Source organism: Doryrhamphus excisus, unplaced genomic scaffold (assembly GCF_030265055.1).
Source record: "Doryrhamphus excisus isolate RoL2022-K1 unplaced genomic scaffold, RoL_Dexc_1.0 HiC_scaffold_50, whole genome shotgun sequence".
In the NCBI taxonomy this organism is placed as follows: domain Eukaryota; kingdom Metazoa; phylum Chordata; class Actinopteri; order Syngnathiformes; family Syngnathidae; genus Doryrhamphus; species Doryrhamphus excisus.
In genome coordinates this window covers 3,817-19,765 of record NW_026652263.1, presented here as the reverse complement: position 1 = coordinate 19,765, position 15,949 = coordinate 3,817, and the positions used below count along the sequence as shown (strand labels likewise).

The window sequence follows — 15,949 nt, the reverse complement described above, 5'->3', positions numbered from 1 at the left end:
TCAGTGTTATTGCAATTCCACTTATATCTTGATTTGGTTGTTGTAATGATGATAGGACTTTACTTCATAATATTCATTTACATTCCAAAAACATGCTAGGTTAATTGGCTACTCCAAATTGTCCATAGGTATGAATGTGAGTGTGAATGGTTGTTTGTCTATATGATTAGATTAGATTAGATTAGATTAGATTAGATTAGATTCAACTTTATTGTTATTGCTCATGTCACTTGTACAGGGCAACAAAATGCAGTTAGCATCCAACCAGAAGTGCAATTTTTATAAGTACATTAGTATGGACAGATCTATGTAAATAAAACTATACAGGCTATGACTATAATACAGTGAGGATATGTACAGGGATATAAATGACTATAATATGGCTATTGTAGATTATACAGATTATAAACAGTATGGGTATGACAATATATAATAAAAGTAATATATACAGTATTGCAATGGGGTGACTAGGGTATGGAAATGACTATAATATGGCTATTGTAGATTATACAGATTATAAACAGTATGGATATGACAATATATAATAGCAGTAATACGTACAGTATTGCAGTGAAGTGACTAGAGTAGAGTATGGTTATTGCAGATTATATAAATTATAAACAGTATGATCAATGAATCAACAGATAGTATATGTACAATAGTGCAATAGTACAATAGTGCAATGAAGTGATGGGGAGGGCATAGGTCAGCGGGGGGATGTACGTAGTGGAATGGGTGGGCAATGGGGGGCAGAGTTCAGCAAGGAGACAGCTGTTGGGAAAAAGCTGTTCCTGAACCTGGTGGTTCGTGTCCGTAAACTCCTATAGCGCCTCCCTGAGGGTAGGAGGGCAAACAGTCTGTGTGCTGGGTGGTGTGAGTCTTTGGCAATTTGTGATGCCCTCCTGAGACAACGCTTCCTGTAGATGTCCCGGATGGCAGGAAGTGGGGCTCCGGCAATGCGTTGGGCAGATTTGACTACTCTCTGCAATGCCTTCCGACAGAGCAGTTCCCATACCAGGCTGTGATGCAACTGGTTAGGATGCTCTCGATTGTGCATCTGTAGAAGTTCACCAGGATGTCTGAAGAGAAGTGGTTCTTCTTCAGGGTCCTCAGGAAGAAGAGGCGCTGGTGAGCCTTCTTGACCAGGCTGGAGCAGTTGGTAGTCCAGGAGAGGTCCTGTGAGATGTGGATCCCCAAGAATTTGAAGCTGGCCACACGCTCCACTGTCTCACCGTTGATGGAGATTGGTGGATGCATGGCGGCATTCTTCCTGAAGTCCACAATGAGTTCTTTTGTTTTTGTTGTGTTGAGTAGTAAATTGTTGTCCTTGCACCACGCAGTCAGGTAGTCCACCTCCTCCCTATAGGCAGACTCATCGTTGTTGTTGATGAGGCCAATCACTGTAGTGTCGTCTGCAAACTTAATGATGGTATTGGAGCCATGTTTGGGTTTGCAGTCGTGGGTGAAGAGAGAGTAGAGGAATGGGCTTAACACACAGCCTTGTGGTACTCCGGTGTTTATGGTGAGGGTGGAGGAGCAGTGGTGGTCCAGCCGGACATGTTGCGGCCTGTTAGTTAGAAAGTCCAGTAACCAGTTGCAGACAGGAGCTGTGATGCCCAGGTCTGTGAGTTTGGCTACTAGCTTGGAGGGGATGACTGTATTGAATGCTGAACTGAAGTCTATGAAGAGCATTCTGGCATATGTGTCCTTATTGTCCAATTGTGAGAGGACAGAGTGCAGTGCTGTGGAGACAGCCTCCTCTGTACTCCTGTTCTTACGTTAGGCAAATTGGTGGGGGTCCAGGGTGGGGGGAAGGCAGGATTTGAGATGTGCCAGGACTAGCTGCTCCAAGCACTTGGAGATGATGGGGGTGAGCGCCACTGGACGGTAGTCATTTAGGCACGTTGGGGCGGAGTGTTTTGGTATTGGCACGATGGTAGTGGTTTTAAAGCAGGTTGGGACAGTCGCCTGGGCCAAGGAAAGGTTGAATAAGTCCGTCAGGACCCCCGCCAGCTCACCAGCACATGCTCTGAGAACACGGCCAGGGATGCCATCAGGTCCTGCAGCTTTGTGTCCGTTGATCTCGCGTAACACTGCTTCAACGTCAGTAGTGGAGCGTGTTAGTGGTTGGTGATCAGCTGTCCATTTTGCCTTTATTGCAGATGTGTGGTTGTCCTTCTCAAAGCGAGCGTAGAAGTTGTTGAGCTCATCTAGGAAGGATGTGTCAGAGGGAGGGGGGGAGGGGTTGGTGGGTTTATGGTCCGTGATGACTCGGATGCCTTGCCACAGGCGTCGGGGATTGGAGTTGGAGAAGTGCTCCTCAACCCTCAGCTTGTAGCAGTGCTTTGCCTGCTTGATGCCCCGTTTCAGGTTAGCCCTTGCTGTACTGTAGGCTTGTGCGTCTCCAGATCTGAAGGCGGAGATGTGCCCTGTGATTGACTGGCCACCAGTCCAGGGTGTACCCAGCCTCTCGCCTGAAGACAGCTGGGATAGGCTCCAGCATGCAGTGGAGGAATTGTGTTGTTGTAAATGAACCTTTACAGCACAAAAGAGAAAGAGAGCGAGAGAGAAGTCACGTGATTTCCCAGAAATTCCACATCTCCATTGTGACACTTCCTGGTTGTTGATCAGGAAGAAGAAAGTTTTTTCTTTTAGTTTTTTTTTTATCACCACAAACAACACAACACACGCTACACCTGAAAAACATTATTTTGTTATGTTCAAATCAACCGGATCGAACATTCTGAAATAATACATTATAGGGGAGACGCTTACCCAACGACTAGTGACGTCAGAGGTAGGATTTATTCTCATTGGCTCAGGTGGAGACTTATCAACGCTCGTCTCAAGTTCAGCGTCCATTTCATGTTTGCTAGTCAAGCTGGTTTTCGTCACTTTATCTTCCTCTGAGGAAGTAAAACATCTTTTTTTTAAAACATGAACTTGCTTTTCTTCTTTCTCCTGGCTGTGGAAATACACAGCGTGGCGCCTGGTAAGTCTACTTTCTTCATTCCAAAATCCTCATTTATGCCACTTTATCCCAAATATTTACACCTTTTTGACAGTCTGACGTTTCAGATCATCAAACAAATGGAAGTGTTAGTCAATGACAACACAACTGTACACAAAAGGCAGTTTTTAAAAGGAACTTTTTATGATTCGGTAGAAAAGAAATCCAAAGCTACATGGCCCTGTGTGAAAAAGTGATCGCCCCTAAAGCTAATAACTGGTTGGGCCACCCTGAGCAGCAACAACTGTTGGCGATAACTTGCAATGAGTCTCTTCCAGCGCTTTCCTGGCCCTAATCATTGTTTCAAATAAAGACAACGACATCCAAACTATTCCTTGACTACTTTTACCACTCTGGTAGCAATAATGTGGTATATTTCTATGCTAATTACAGTTGTACAATGAAGTGAAAGTCAAGTTAGTAGTGTCTGTTGTCTTCAAGTAAGGTCGAAATATAAAATGCATCAAATGTCCATAAAAGACAAACGTTGTTATTGTCTCCTAGAACAGGATGTGACTTTTTACTGTGATGACTCTTCAAGTTGAAATGAAGACGCCATCATTTCACATATGAATTGTTGAACATGAAACTAAATCATAAAATGTTATTTTTCTGTGTTTTTGTCTTTCAGTCATTCATTCGCTAAAGTATTTCTACACTGGATCCTCTCAAGTTCCAAACTTCCCAGAGTTTGTGGTCGTTGGTTATGTTGATGAAGTTGAGATTGTTCACTATGACAGCAACAGCAGGAAAGCAGAACCCAAACAGGACTGGATGAACAAAATCACAGCAGAGGATCCACACTACTGGCAGACAGAGACAGAGATCAGTGTTGGTAATGAAGAGAGAAGCAAACACAGCATGGAAATTTATAAGAAGCGCTTCAACCAAACTGGAGGTTTGTTATGTTGAACGTTCTACTATTGAAATATATTTGATATACACTTTTTATACTGTAGTATACACACATTACTGCACTGATACCTTCTCTATCCATCCCATAATGACCTCAAAAGAAACACCATTGACACTAAGAGAGTTGTGTGTGATGATGATGATGATGATGATGAGGTTTCACTCTGTCATTCTCTCAGGTGTTCACATTGACCAGAGGATGGTAGGCTGTGAATGGAATGATGAGACTGATGAGGTTAATGGATGGCACCAGTACAGTTATGATGGAGAAGACTTCATATCATTGGACATGAAGACATGGACATGGACCGCAGCAAAACCACAAGCTGTCCCAGACAAACACAACTGGGACCATAACATAGCTTTGATGGATTATAATAAGCATTACTTCACTGAGCTTTGTCCTTCTTACCTGAAGAAGTATGTGAACAATGGGAGGGAGGTCCTAATGAGAACAGGTAGAACCACATGATGTACTTTCACCTTTGTAACCATGTTAGCACGCCCCCTATAGGAAGATTACTAGCATTACAAGCTTTCTCTTTCTCTCCTTTTCTCTCCATCTTTACTCGTCTCGCACCTTCTGTCCACCTCGTCCCGCGTTCACACGTCATGTCACTTCCTGTGCAGAGCTCCCAGAGGTGTCTCTCCTCCAGAAGACGCCGTCCTCTCCGGTCAGCTGCTTCGCCACAGGTTTCTACCCCGACAGAGCCATGATGTTTTGGAGGAAAGACGGCGAGGAGCTCCACGAGGACGTGGAGCACGGAGAGCTCCTCCCCAACCACGACGGAACCTTCCAGATGGCGGTGGACCTGAAAGTGGAGGTGACGGCCGACGTGGAGGGCAAGTACGAATGTGTGTTTCAGCTGTCTGGCGTCAAGGAGGACATGGTCACCAAGCTGGAGAGAAGAAGCATCCTGAGCAACGCGAGCCGTGAAGGTGAGAAAGGTTGGAGATGCAGCTTGAATATAATAACAGCGCTCTACAATAATAACATAGATGATGCCAAATTCAAGCATATCAACAATACATTCCATTCATTGATTGATTCATTCCTATACAGAAATGACTCCAGTATTGATATATTTATTCTCAATGTCTTTGCTTTACTTATTCTAACTTAGTTCTTTTCTATTCATCAACCACCTGATGTTCCTTCATGTAACGTATTCTGAAACAAATAAAGCATACCATACCAACAGGCAACTTGAGCGTCGCCGTGGCTGTCACGCTGGCGCTCCTCGCTGTGGTCGCCGTCGTGGCAGCCATCTTAATCGTCAGGCGTAATAAAAAGAGACAAGGTGAGGGACACAAATGTTTCCTCTTTGCAGTTTGCCCTGATGTGAGTTTCACTTTGTTTCTCTTTCATTTCAGCCGAATACGATCCAGCTCGTAAGTAAAACATCTTCGCATCACTCATACGCTTGACTCCCATATAAACACCGCACCATTTTTACGCTAGCTTTATGTGAACCGAGAGTGAAAGTAAAAGTAGTAACATGTAACCTCCTGTAAGCGCACGCTATGTTTTGTGGTCCGCCAGCTCGTGACGGTGGTTCCGAGCTCTCGGAGAAGTCTGAAGGCAGTGGGGGCTGAAGGCTGAGTGAGACACAGCAGCCGGCACACAGTGAGTTAGCTGACATGGACACCTCCAAATGTTCTTCTGGCTTTGTGTGAAGATGATGTTTGTCTAACGCAGGGGTGTCCATACTACACTTTTTTACTCCTGTTTACATTTTTGATGTTTCTAGGTTTTTTGTTTTTTTTTTTACAAATATTTCAACTTTTCCTCATATTTTGGATGTTCATTCATTTTCTACCGCTTTTTCCTCACGACGGTCGCGGGGGTGCTGGAGCCTATCCCAGCTGTCTTCGGGCAAGAGGCGGGGTACACCCTGGACCGGTCACCAGCCAATCACAGGGCACATAGTATTTGTCATAATATTTGGACTATTCATTTAGTTTATTTTTGTATTATTTAAAAAAAAATCTCTTTAGAATGTGCTAAAGGCCAATAAAAATACAGCCATGGACAGTTAAAGGCCTCGGGCCGCACTTTGGACACCCCTGATGTAACATCTCCACTTGGATTCATGAGCTTCTGTTGTTGCTGTCATCTTCTTCCTCCAGGATGGTTTGTGTACCGGAACCCAGAGAGATGTCTCCATCACTGAGGGACATCATCAACGTTGGCTATCACATGGAGATGTGATTTATTTTTTCTCCTTATGTTATATGATGTCTTCTTTGGGTGTTTATGGCTTGGAAAACACGTTTTATCAAATCTTTTGTCCGGATCGGTGGATGATATTTTGTCAGTGAGTCAGGTTATCACATGTCTTCATGGCCTTTCAATACATTTTATTCCAAGGTGTTTACACGCCAAAAATATTTTTTTGTGGGTAACGAGAGGCTCAGGTGGAGACAAATTTGTTTTCTTAGTTTATTTGCATTATTGTGTAATTGTCATGGATTAACAAACCTTTTAATATCAAAGCTATAGCGGGTGAAAAGATGTGCTATGCTACTTTTAAATTACCGTAAGTCTCCAACTATGAAAATAATAATTGCAATGACGGCGTTTTTCCAGTGACGGGTTATTACGGTAATCACAGGGACTGTGGAAGACGAGGCTTTGATACAAAGCAGTGTGACGGAGAAGGACAGAAGAAGGCTTTCTATGACAAAGTGCTGCAAAAATGATAATTTATCAGACATTTGTTTTTTTTTTTTACCGTTAGTTTTTGGATCGTCCTGTATTGTCGCGTGTTTGCTGTGTTTTTTCTTGATTAAGAAACATGTCAAGGAGGTGGTCTGTGAAGTAACCAGGGCAGGACGTTCACATACTTTTGATATTCAATGTTTTATCATTCATAGTTCATATTGTACATCCCAAATCCTTTGTTCATATACATTGTGGGTGTCTTTGTCAGTCAATACCTGTCAAATGAAATAGTCTTTTTTTCAGATGGTCTGTCTTTATACACGTTATATAAGAGTTTTGGCATGCAGTAATGCCAACCAGATCTCTAAAGTGGATGTGAAAAAGAGACACAAGCACATACAGCAGATTGGAGGACACTTTAACAGCAAAATAAACTGTCTAAATGATCATTTATGGAGGTCCCCCACCTTTGGTGAAATGAGGAGAAAATGTGTGAGGATGATGAAGAAATAAGTGCAACGAAAGAGGAAAGATGTGTGTGTTAAGAGTAGAATAGTGGAATTAGTAATGAGCCATCTACGTAAATAACGATACAGGAATGAGAAGGAGAGGGCCCGAAATCTACTCTACTCTAAATCAGACCAAAGTCCAGCTGTGAAGTCTAATACTTTGGGATGTCCGATATCGTCCGATTCTCAATTTCCGATACCGATATGTGTAACATGACATATCTCCCGTGGTGGAATGAACACATATGTGTTGTACATAGCATTTTTTAAATGTCAGTTTTCATTATCTGGGAAAAAAAAACCCGATATCAAGCGATATTGCATTTTACGCTGATACCGTCCGGTACCGATCATTTTCCGACATCCCTAGTAATATCGTATAGTCGTAGAATAGCTACAGTCCAATTGGTGTGGGAAATCTGACCAGGTTGAAAATATTCCATAAGAGAAGAAGTGACATGAAAGAGTAAAGAAGAAATAAAAGTTGAAAATGCTCCTGGTCTGCCAAGCCAGGCCATTCAGCGTTAGTCTGGAAAAACAGGTTAGATCCCCGACCAGTGCCAGATTACCACCTTACTGTAATTGTTGTAAGACTGAGTGTGGCTGTGTTCTTAAATGGTAAAAACGTAACGTGCTGAGAATGCGATACAAGTGCATGCCATGCGGTGAAAAAGTGTCCTGAAGAGAGGACATGGTGGTCAGAGAAGTTCAAATATGCCTTACAAGGCAGCCAAGGACACCTACAAATATATATTTACACATTCATATCAGTTCAATGAAATCATCATATCCTGACAGTCAGTTTAGACAAAGTCAGTGCCGATGATGCGTGCCACGTTGTTTTATTCAAACAAATACTTGACATGAGCTTGTTTTTGGACATTTTAAAGCTTCAGGCAAAATGCAAAAACTTTAAAAAACTAAAACAAAAGTAAAATATAATCTGTAATATTCTTTATGACAAACCTTCAGCTATGCTCAAATCCTCAGCTCATAACAAAAGAACCACATTTAGCTCAGTTATGTCATGTTTAGATGGCGCTAATAATGTTGAAAAAACATTTAGAAGGCCGTAAACAGGTTTTTTATGTTGTAACTAAATCATTCAACTTAGGGTCGTCCCACGTTCATTGCCCAGAAATAAACAAGAAAGCAATAATTAATAAAATGCAATAATTGTGATACAGCAGTTCAAATGAAGTGTTCCCAGCGACGCGACAATATATTCATTTTATCAAGTGTTTGTGTGTGCTAGCGAGGGTATGTGAATTTAGCATGCTAATATATAACTAATCATATAAACTAATCATTTATCCTTTCACTTCCTGTCAAGAAAGCCCACACGTGTGTGAATTATTCACGTAATTTCAGTGTTATTGCAATTCCACTTATATCTTGATTTGGTTGTTGTAATGATGATAGGACTTTACTTCATAATATTCATTTACATTCCAAAAACATGCTAGGTTAATTGGCTACTCCAAATTGTCCATAGGTATGAATGTGAGTGTGAATGGTTGTTTGTCTATATGATTAGATTAGATTAGATTAGATTAGATTAGATTAGATTCAACTTTATTGTTATTGCTCATGTCACTTGTACAGGGCAACAAAATGCAGTTAGCATCCAACCAGAAGTGCAATTTTTATAAGTACATTAGTATGGACAGATCTATGTAAATAAAACTATACAGGCTATGACTATAATACAGTGAGGATATGTACAGGGATATAAATGACTATAATATGGCTATTGTAGATTATACAGATTATAAACAGTATGGGTATGACAATATATAATAAAAGTAATATATACAGTATTGCAATGGGGTGACTAGGGTATGGAAATGACTATAATATGGCTATTGTAGATTATACAGATTATAAACAGTATGGATATGACAATATATAATAGCAGTAATACGTACAGTATTGCAGTGAAGTGACTAGAGTAGAGTATGGTTATTGCAGATTATATAAATTATAAACAGTATGATCAATGAATCAACAGATAGTATATGTACAATAGTGCAATAGTACAATAGTGCAATGAAGTGATGGGGAGGGCATAGGTCAGCGGGGGGATGTACGTAGTGGAATGGGTGGGCAATGGGGGGCAGAGTTCAGCAAGGAGACAGCTGTTGGGAAAAAGCTGTTCCTGAACCTGGTGGTTCGTGTCCGTAAACTCCTATAGCGCCTCCCTGAGGGTAGGAGGGCAAACAGTCTGTGTGCTGGGTGGTGTGAGTCTTTGGCAATTTGTGATGCCCTCCTGAGACAACGCTTCCTGTAGATGTCCCGGATGGCAGGAAGTGGGGCTCCGGCAATGCGTTGGGCAGATTTGACTACTCTCTGCAATGCCTTCCGACAGAGCAGTTCCCATACCAGGCTGTGATGCAACTGGTTAGGATGCTCTCGATTGTGCATCTGTAGAAGTTCACCAGGATGTCTGAAGAGAAGTGGTTCTTCTTCAGGGTCCTCAGGAAGAAGAGGCGCTGGTGAGCCTTCTTGACCAGGCTGGAGCAGTTGGTAGTCCAGGAGAGGTCCTGTGAGATGTGGATCCCCAAGAATTTGAAGCTGGCCACACGCTCCACTGTCTCACCGTTGATGGAGATTGGTGGATGCATGGCGGCATTCTTCCTGAAGTCCACAATGAGTTCTTTTGTTTTTGTTGTGTTGAGTAGTAAATTGTTGTCCTTGCACCACGCAGTCAGGTAGTCCACCTCCTCCCTATAGGCAGACTCATCGTTGTTGTTGATGAGGCCAATCACTGTAGTGTCGTCTGCAAACTTAATGATGGTATTGGAGCCATGTTTGGGTTTGCAGTCGTGGGTGAAGAGAGAGTAGAGGAATGGGCTTAACACACAGCCTTGTGGTACTCCGGTGTTTATGGTGAGGGTGGAGGAGCAGTGGTGGTCCAGCCGGACATGTTGCGGCCTGTTAGTTAGAAAGTCCAGTAACCAGTTGCAGACAGGAGCTGTGATGCCCAGGTCTGTGAGTTTGGCTACTAGCTTGGAGGGGATGACTGTATTGAATGCTGAACTGAAGTCTATGAAGAGCATTCTGGCATATGTGTCCTTATTGTCCAATTGTGAGAGGACAGAGTGCAGTGCTGTGGAGACAGCCTCCTCTGTACTCCTGTTCTTACGTTAGGCAAATTGGTGGGGGTCCAGGGTGGGGGGAAGGCAGGATTTGAGATGTGCCAGGACTAGCTGCTCCAAGCACTTGGAGATGATGGGGGTGAGCGCCACTGGACGGTAGTCATTTAGGCACGTTGGGGCGGAGTGTTTTGGTATTGGCACGATGGTAGTGGTTTTAAAGCAGGTTGGGACAGTCGCCTGGGCCAAGGAAAGGTTGAATAAGTCCGTCAGGACCCCCGCCAGCTCACCAGCACATGCTCTGAGAACACGGCCAGGGATGCCATCAGGTCCTGCAGCTTTGTGTCCGTTGATCTCGCGTAACACTGCTTCAACGTCAGTAGTGGAGCGTGTTAGTGGTTGGTGATCAGCTGTCCATTTTGCCTTTATTGCAGATGTGTGGTTGTCCTTCTCAAAGCGAGCGTAGAAGTTGTTGAGCTCATCTAGGAAGGATGTGTCAGAGGGAGGGGGGGAGGGGTTGGTGGGTTTATGGTCCGTGATGACTCGGATGCCTTGCCACAGGCGTCGGGGATTGGAGTTGGAGAAGTGCTCCTCAACCCTCAGCTTGTAGCAGTGCTTTGCCTGCTTGATGCCCCGTTTCAGGTTAGCCCTTGCTGTACTGTAGGCTTGTGCGTCTCCAGATCTGAAGGCGGAGATGTGCCCTGTGATTGACTGGCCACCAGTCCAGGGTGTACCCAGCCTCTCGCCTGAAGACAGCTGGGATAGGCTCCAGCATGCAGTGGAGGAATTGTGTTGTTGTAAATGAACCTTTACAGCACAAAAGAGAAAGAGAGCGAGAGAGAAGTCACGTGATTTCCCAGAAATTCCACATCTCCATTGTGACACTTCCTGGTTGTTGATCAGGAAGAAGAAAGTTTTTTCTTTTAGTTTTTTTTTTATCACCACAAACAACACAACACACGCTACACCTGAAAAACATTATTTTGTTATGTTCAAATCAACCGGATCGAACATTCTGAAATAATACATTATAGGGGAGACGCTTACCCAACGACTAGTGACGTCAGAGGTAGGATTTATTCTCATTGGCTCAGGTGGAGACTTATCAACGCTCGTCTCAAGTTCAGCGTCCATTTCATGTTTGCTAGTCAAGCTGGTTTTCGTCACTTTATCTTCCTCTGAGGAAGTAAAACATCTTTTTTTTAAAACATGAACTTGCTTTTCTTCTTTCTCCTGGCTGTGGAAATACACAGCGTGGCGCCTGGTAAGTCTACTTTCTTCATTCCAAAATCCTCATTTATGCCACTTTATCCCAAATATTTACACCTTTTTGACAGTCTGACGTTTCAGATCATCAAACAAATGGAAGTGTTAGTCAATGACAACACAACTGTACACAAAAGGCAGTTTTTAAAAGGAACTTTTTATGATTCGGTAGAAAAGAAATCCAAAGCTACATGGCCCTGTGTGAAAAAGTGATCGCCCCTAAAGCTAATAACTGGTTGGGCCACCCTGAGCAGCAACAACTGTTGGCGATAACTTGCAATGAGTCTCTTCCAGCGCTTTCCTGGCCCTAATCATTGTTTCAAATAAAGACAACGACATCCAAACTATTCCTTGACTACTTTTACCACTCTGGTAGCAATAATGTGGTATATTTCTATGCTAATTACAGTTGTACAATGAAGTGAAAGTCAAGTTAGTAGTGTCTGTTGTCTTCAAGTAAGGTCGAAATATAAAATGCATCAAATGTCCATAAAAGACAAACGTTGTTATTGTCTCCTAGAACAGGATGTGACTTTTTACTGTGATGACTCTTCAAGTTGAAATGAAGACGCCATCATTTCACATATGAATTGTTGAACATGAAACTAAATCATAAAATGTTATTTTTCTGTGTTTTTGTCTTTCAGTCATTCATTCGCTAAAGTATTTCTACACTGGATCCTCTCAAGTTCCAAACTTCCCAGAGTTTGTGGTCGTTGGTTATGTTGATGAAGTTGAGATTGTTCACTATGACAGCAACAGCAGGAAAGCAGAACCCAAACAGGACTGGATGAACAAAATCACAGCAGAGGATCCACACTACTGGCAGACAGAGACAGAGATCAGTGTTGGTAATGAAGAGAGAAGCAAACACAGCATGGAAATTTATAAGAAGCGCTTCAACCAAACTGGAGGTTTGTTATGTTGAACGTTCTACTATTGAAATATATTTGATATACACTTTTTATACTGTAGTATACACACATTACTGCACTGATACCTTCTCTATCCATCCCATAATGACCTCAAAAGAAACACCATTGACACTAAGAGAGTTGTGTGTGATGATGATGATGATGATGATGAGGTTTCACTCTGTCATTCTCTCAGGTGTTCACATTGACCAGAGGATGGTAGGCTGTGAATGGAATGATGAGACTGATGAGGTTAATGGATGGCACCAGTACAGTTATGATGGAGAAGACTTCATATCATTGGACATGAAGACATGGACATGGACCGCAGCAAAACCACAAGCTGTCCCAGACAAACACAACTGGGACCATAACATAGCTTTGATGGATTATAATAAGCATTACTTCACTGAGCTTTGTCCTTCTTACCTGAAGAAGTATGTGAACAATGGGAGGGAGGTCCTAATGAGAACAGGTAGAACCACATGATGTACTTTCACCTTTGTAACCATGTTAGCACGCCCCCTATAGGAAGATTACTAGCATTACAAGCTTTCTCTTTCTCTCCTTTTCTCTCCATCTTTACTCGTCTCGCACCTTCTGTCCACCTCGTCCCGCGTTCACACGTCATGTCACTTCCTGTGCAGAGCTCCCAGAGGTGTCTCTCCTCCAGAAGACGCCGTCCTCTCCGGTCAGCTGCTTCGCCACAGGTTTCTACCCCGACAGAGCCATGATGTTTTGGAGGAAAGACGGCGAGGAGCTCCACGAGGACGTGGAGCACGGAGAGCTCCTCCCCAACCACGACGGAACCTTCCAGATGGCGGTGGACCTGAAAGTGGAGGTGACGGCCGACGTGGAGGGCAAGTACGAATGTGTGTTTCAGCTGTCTGGCGTCAAGGAGGACATGGTCACCAAGCTGGAGAGAAGAAGCATCCTGAGCAACGCGAGCCGTGAAGGTGAGAAAGGTTGGAGATGCAGCTTGAATATAATAACAGCGCTCTACAATAATAACATAGATGATGCCAAATTCAAGCATATCAACAATACATTCCATTCATTGATTGATTCATTCCTATACAGAAATGACTCCAGTATTGATATATTTATTCTCAATGTCTTTGCTTTACTTATTCTAACTTAGTTCTTTTCTATTCATCAACCACCTGATGTTCCTTCATGTAACGTATTCTGAAACAAATAAAGCATACCATACCAACAGGCAACTTGAGCGTCGCCGTGGCTGTCACGCTGGCGCTCCTCGCTGTGGTCGCCGTCGTGGCAGCCATCTTAATCGTCAGGCGTAATAAAAAGAGACAAGGTGAGGGACACAAATGTTTCCTCTTTGCAGTTTGCCCTGATGTGAGTTTCACTTTGTTTCTCTTTCATTTCAGCCGAATACGATCCAGCTCGTAAGTAAAACATCTTCGCATCACTCATACGCTTGACTCCCATATAAACACCGCACCATTTTTACGCTAGCTTTATGTGAACCGAGAGTGAAAGTAAAAGTAGTAACATGTAACCTCCTGTAAGCGCACGCTATGTTTTGTGGTCCGCCAGCTCGTGACGGTGGTTCCGAGCTCTCGGAGAAGTCTGAAGGCAGTGGGGGCTGAAGGCTGAGTGAGACACAGCAGCCGGCACACAGTGAGTTAGCTGACATGGACACCTCCAAATGTTCTTCTGGCTTTGTGTGAAGATGATGTTTGTCTAACGCAGGGGTGTCCATACTACACTTTTTTACTCCTGTTTACATTTTTGATGTTTCTAGGTTTTTTGTTTTTTTTTTTACAAATATTTCAACTTTTCCTCATATTTTGGATGTTCATTCATTTTCTACCGCTTTTTCCTCACGACGGTCGCGGGGGTGCTGGAGCCTATCCCAGCTGTCTTCGGGCAAGAGGCGGGGTACACCCTGGACCGGTCACCAGCCAATCACAGGGCACATAGTATTTGTCATAATATTTGGACTATTCATTTAGTTTATTTTTGTATTATTTAAAAAAAAATCTCTTTAGAATGTGCTAAAGGCCAATAAAAATACAGCCATGGACAGTTAAAGGCCTCGGGCCGCACTTTGGACACCCCTGATGTAACATCTCCACTTGGATTCATGAGCTTCTGTTGTTGCTGTCATCTTCTTCCTCCAGGATGGTTTGTGTACCGGAACCCAGAGAGATGTCTCCATCACTGAGGGACATCATCAACGTTGGCTATCACATGGAGATGTGATTTATTTTTTCTCCTTATGTTATATGATGTCTTCTTTGGGTGTTTATGGCTTGGAAAACACGTTTTATCAAATCTTTTGTCCGGATCGGTGGATGATATTTTGTCAGTGAGTCAGGTTATCACATGTCTTCATGGCCTTTCAATACATTTTATTCCAAGGTGTTTACACGCCAAAAATATTTTTTTGTGGGTAACGAGAGGCTCAGGTGGAGACAAATTTGTTTTCTTAGTTTATTTGCATTATTGTGTAATTGTCATGGATTAACAAACCTTTTAATATCAAAGCTATAGCGGGTGAAAAGATGTGCTATGCTACTTTTAAATTACCGTAAGTCTCCAACTATGAAAATAATAATTGCAATGACGGCGTTTTTCCAGTGACGGGTTATTACGGTAATCACAGGGACTGTGGAAGACGAGGCTTTGATACAAAGCAGTGTGACGGAGAAGGACAGAAGAAGGCTTTCTATGACAAAGTGCTGCAAAAATGATAATTTATCAGACATTTGTTTTTTTTTTTTACCGTTAGTTTTTGGATCGTCCTGTATTGTCGCGTGTTTGCTGTGTTTTTTCTTGATTAAGAAACATGTCAAGGAGGTGGTCTGTGAAGTAACCAGGGCAGGACGTTCACATACTTTTGATATTCAATGTTTTATCATTCATAGTTCATATTGTACATCCCAAATCCTTTGTTCATATACATTGTGGGTGTCTTTGTCAGTCAATACCTGTCAAATGAAATAGTCTTTTTTTCAGATGGTCTGTCTTTATACACGTTATATAAGAGTTTTGGCATGCAGTAATGCCAACCAGATCTCTAAAGTGGATGTGAAAAAGAGACACAAGCACATACAGCAGATTGGAGGACACTTTAACAGCAAAATAAACTGTCTAAATGATCATTTATGGAGGTCCCCCACCTTTGGTGAAATGAGGAGAAAATGTGTGAGGATGATGAAGAAATAAGTGCAACGAAAGAGGAAAGATGTGTGTGTTAAGAGTAGAATAGTGGAATTAGTAATGAGCCATCTACGTAAATAACGATACAGGAATGAGAAGGAGAGGGCCCGAAATCTACTCTACTCTAAATCAGACCAAAGTCCAGCTGTGAAGTCTAATACTTTGGGATGTCCGATATCGTCCGATTCTCAATTTCCGATACCGATATGTGTAACATGACATATCTCCCGTGGTGGAATGAACACATATGTGTTGTACATAGCATTTTTTAAATGTCAGTTTTCATTATCTGGGAAAAAAAAACCCGATATCAAGCGATATTGCATTTTACGCTGATACCGTCCGGTACCGATCATTTTCCGACATCCCTAGTAATATCGTATAGT

General features: G+C 42.6%; 2 protein-coding genes across 2 annotated transcripts; both read left to right on the top strand.

Moving 5' to 3' along the window:
• The first annotated feature begins 2,830 nt into the window (after positions 1-2,830).
• LOC131119853 (class I histocompatibility antigen, F10 alpha chain-like) lies at positions 2,831-7,039 on the top strand. Its single transcript, XM_058064773.1, has 8 exons — positions 2,831-2,992; positions 3,642-3,908; positions 4,105-4,383; positions 4,556-4,864; positions 5,128-5,226; positions 5,300-5,317; positions 5,469-5,552; positions 6,056-7,039. Exons 1-7 carry the CDS (start codon positions 2,938-2,940, stop codon positions 5,519-5,521), a joined length of 1,080 nt encoding a protein of 359 aa, XP_057920756.1. The 5' UTR covers positions 2,831-2,937; the 3' UTR covers positions 5,522-5,552; positions 6,056-7,039.
• A 4,257-nt stretch (positions 7,040-11,296) lies between these two features.
• Positions 11,297-15,505, top strand: LOC131119852 (class I histocompatibility antigen, F10 alpha chain-like). The gene is made up of 8 exons (XM_058064772.1): positions 11,297-11,458; positions 12,108-12,374; positions 12,571-12,849; positions 13,022-13,330; positions 13,594-13,692; positions 13,766-13,783; positions 13,935-14,018; positions 14,522-15,505. Exons 1-7 carry the CDS (start codon positions 11,404-11,406, stop codon positions 13,985-13,987), a joined length of 1,080 nt encoding a protein of 359 aa, XP_057920755.1. The 5' UTR covers positions 11,297-11,403; the 3' UTR covers positions 13,988-14,018; positions 14,522-15,505.
• Positions 15,506-15,949: the final 444 nt, after the last annotated feature.

Excerpts from the sequence above, each read along its gene's own strand:
- LOC131119853 (XM_058064773.1), top strand. The coding sequence starts at position 2,938 with ATGAACTTGCTTTTCTTCTTTCTCCTGGCTGTGGAAATACACAGCGTG. Across the intron at positions 4,384-4,555 it reads GGAGGTCCTAATGAGAACAG|AGCTCCCAGAGGTGTCTCTC; the intron begins GTAGAACCACAT and ends CTTCCTGTGCAG. Across the intron at positions 4,865-5,127 it reads GAGCAACGCGAGCCGTGAAG|GCAACTTGAGCGTCGCCGTG; the intron begins GTGAGAAAGGTT and ends CCATACCAACAG.
- LOC131119852 (XM_058064772.1), top strand. The coding sequence starts at position 11,404 with ATGAACTTGCTTTTCTTCTTTCTCCTGGCTGTGGAAATACACAGCGTG. Across the intron at positions 12,850-13,021 it reads GGAGGTCCTAATGAGAACAG|AGCTCCCAGAGGTGTCTCTC; the intron begins GTAGAACCACAT and ends CTTCCTGTGCAG. Across the intron at positions 13,331-13,593 it reads GAGCAACGCGAGCCGTGAAG|GCAACTTGAGCGTCGCCGTG; the intron begins GTGAGAAAGGTT and ends CCATACCAACAG.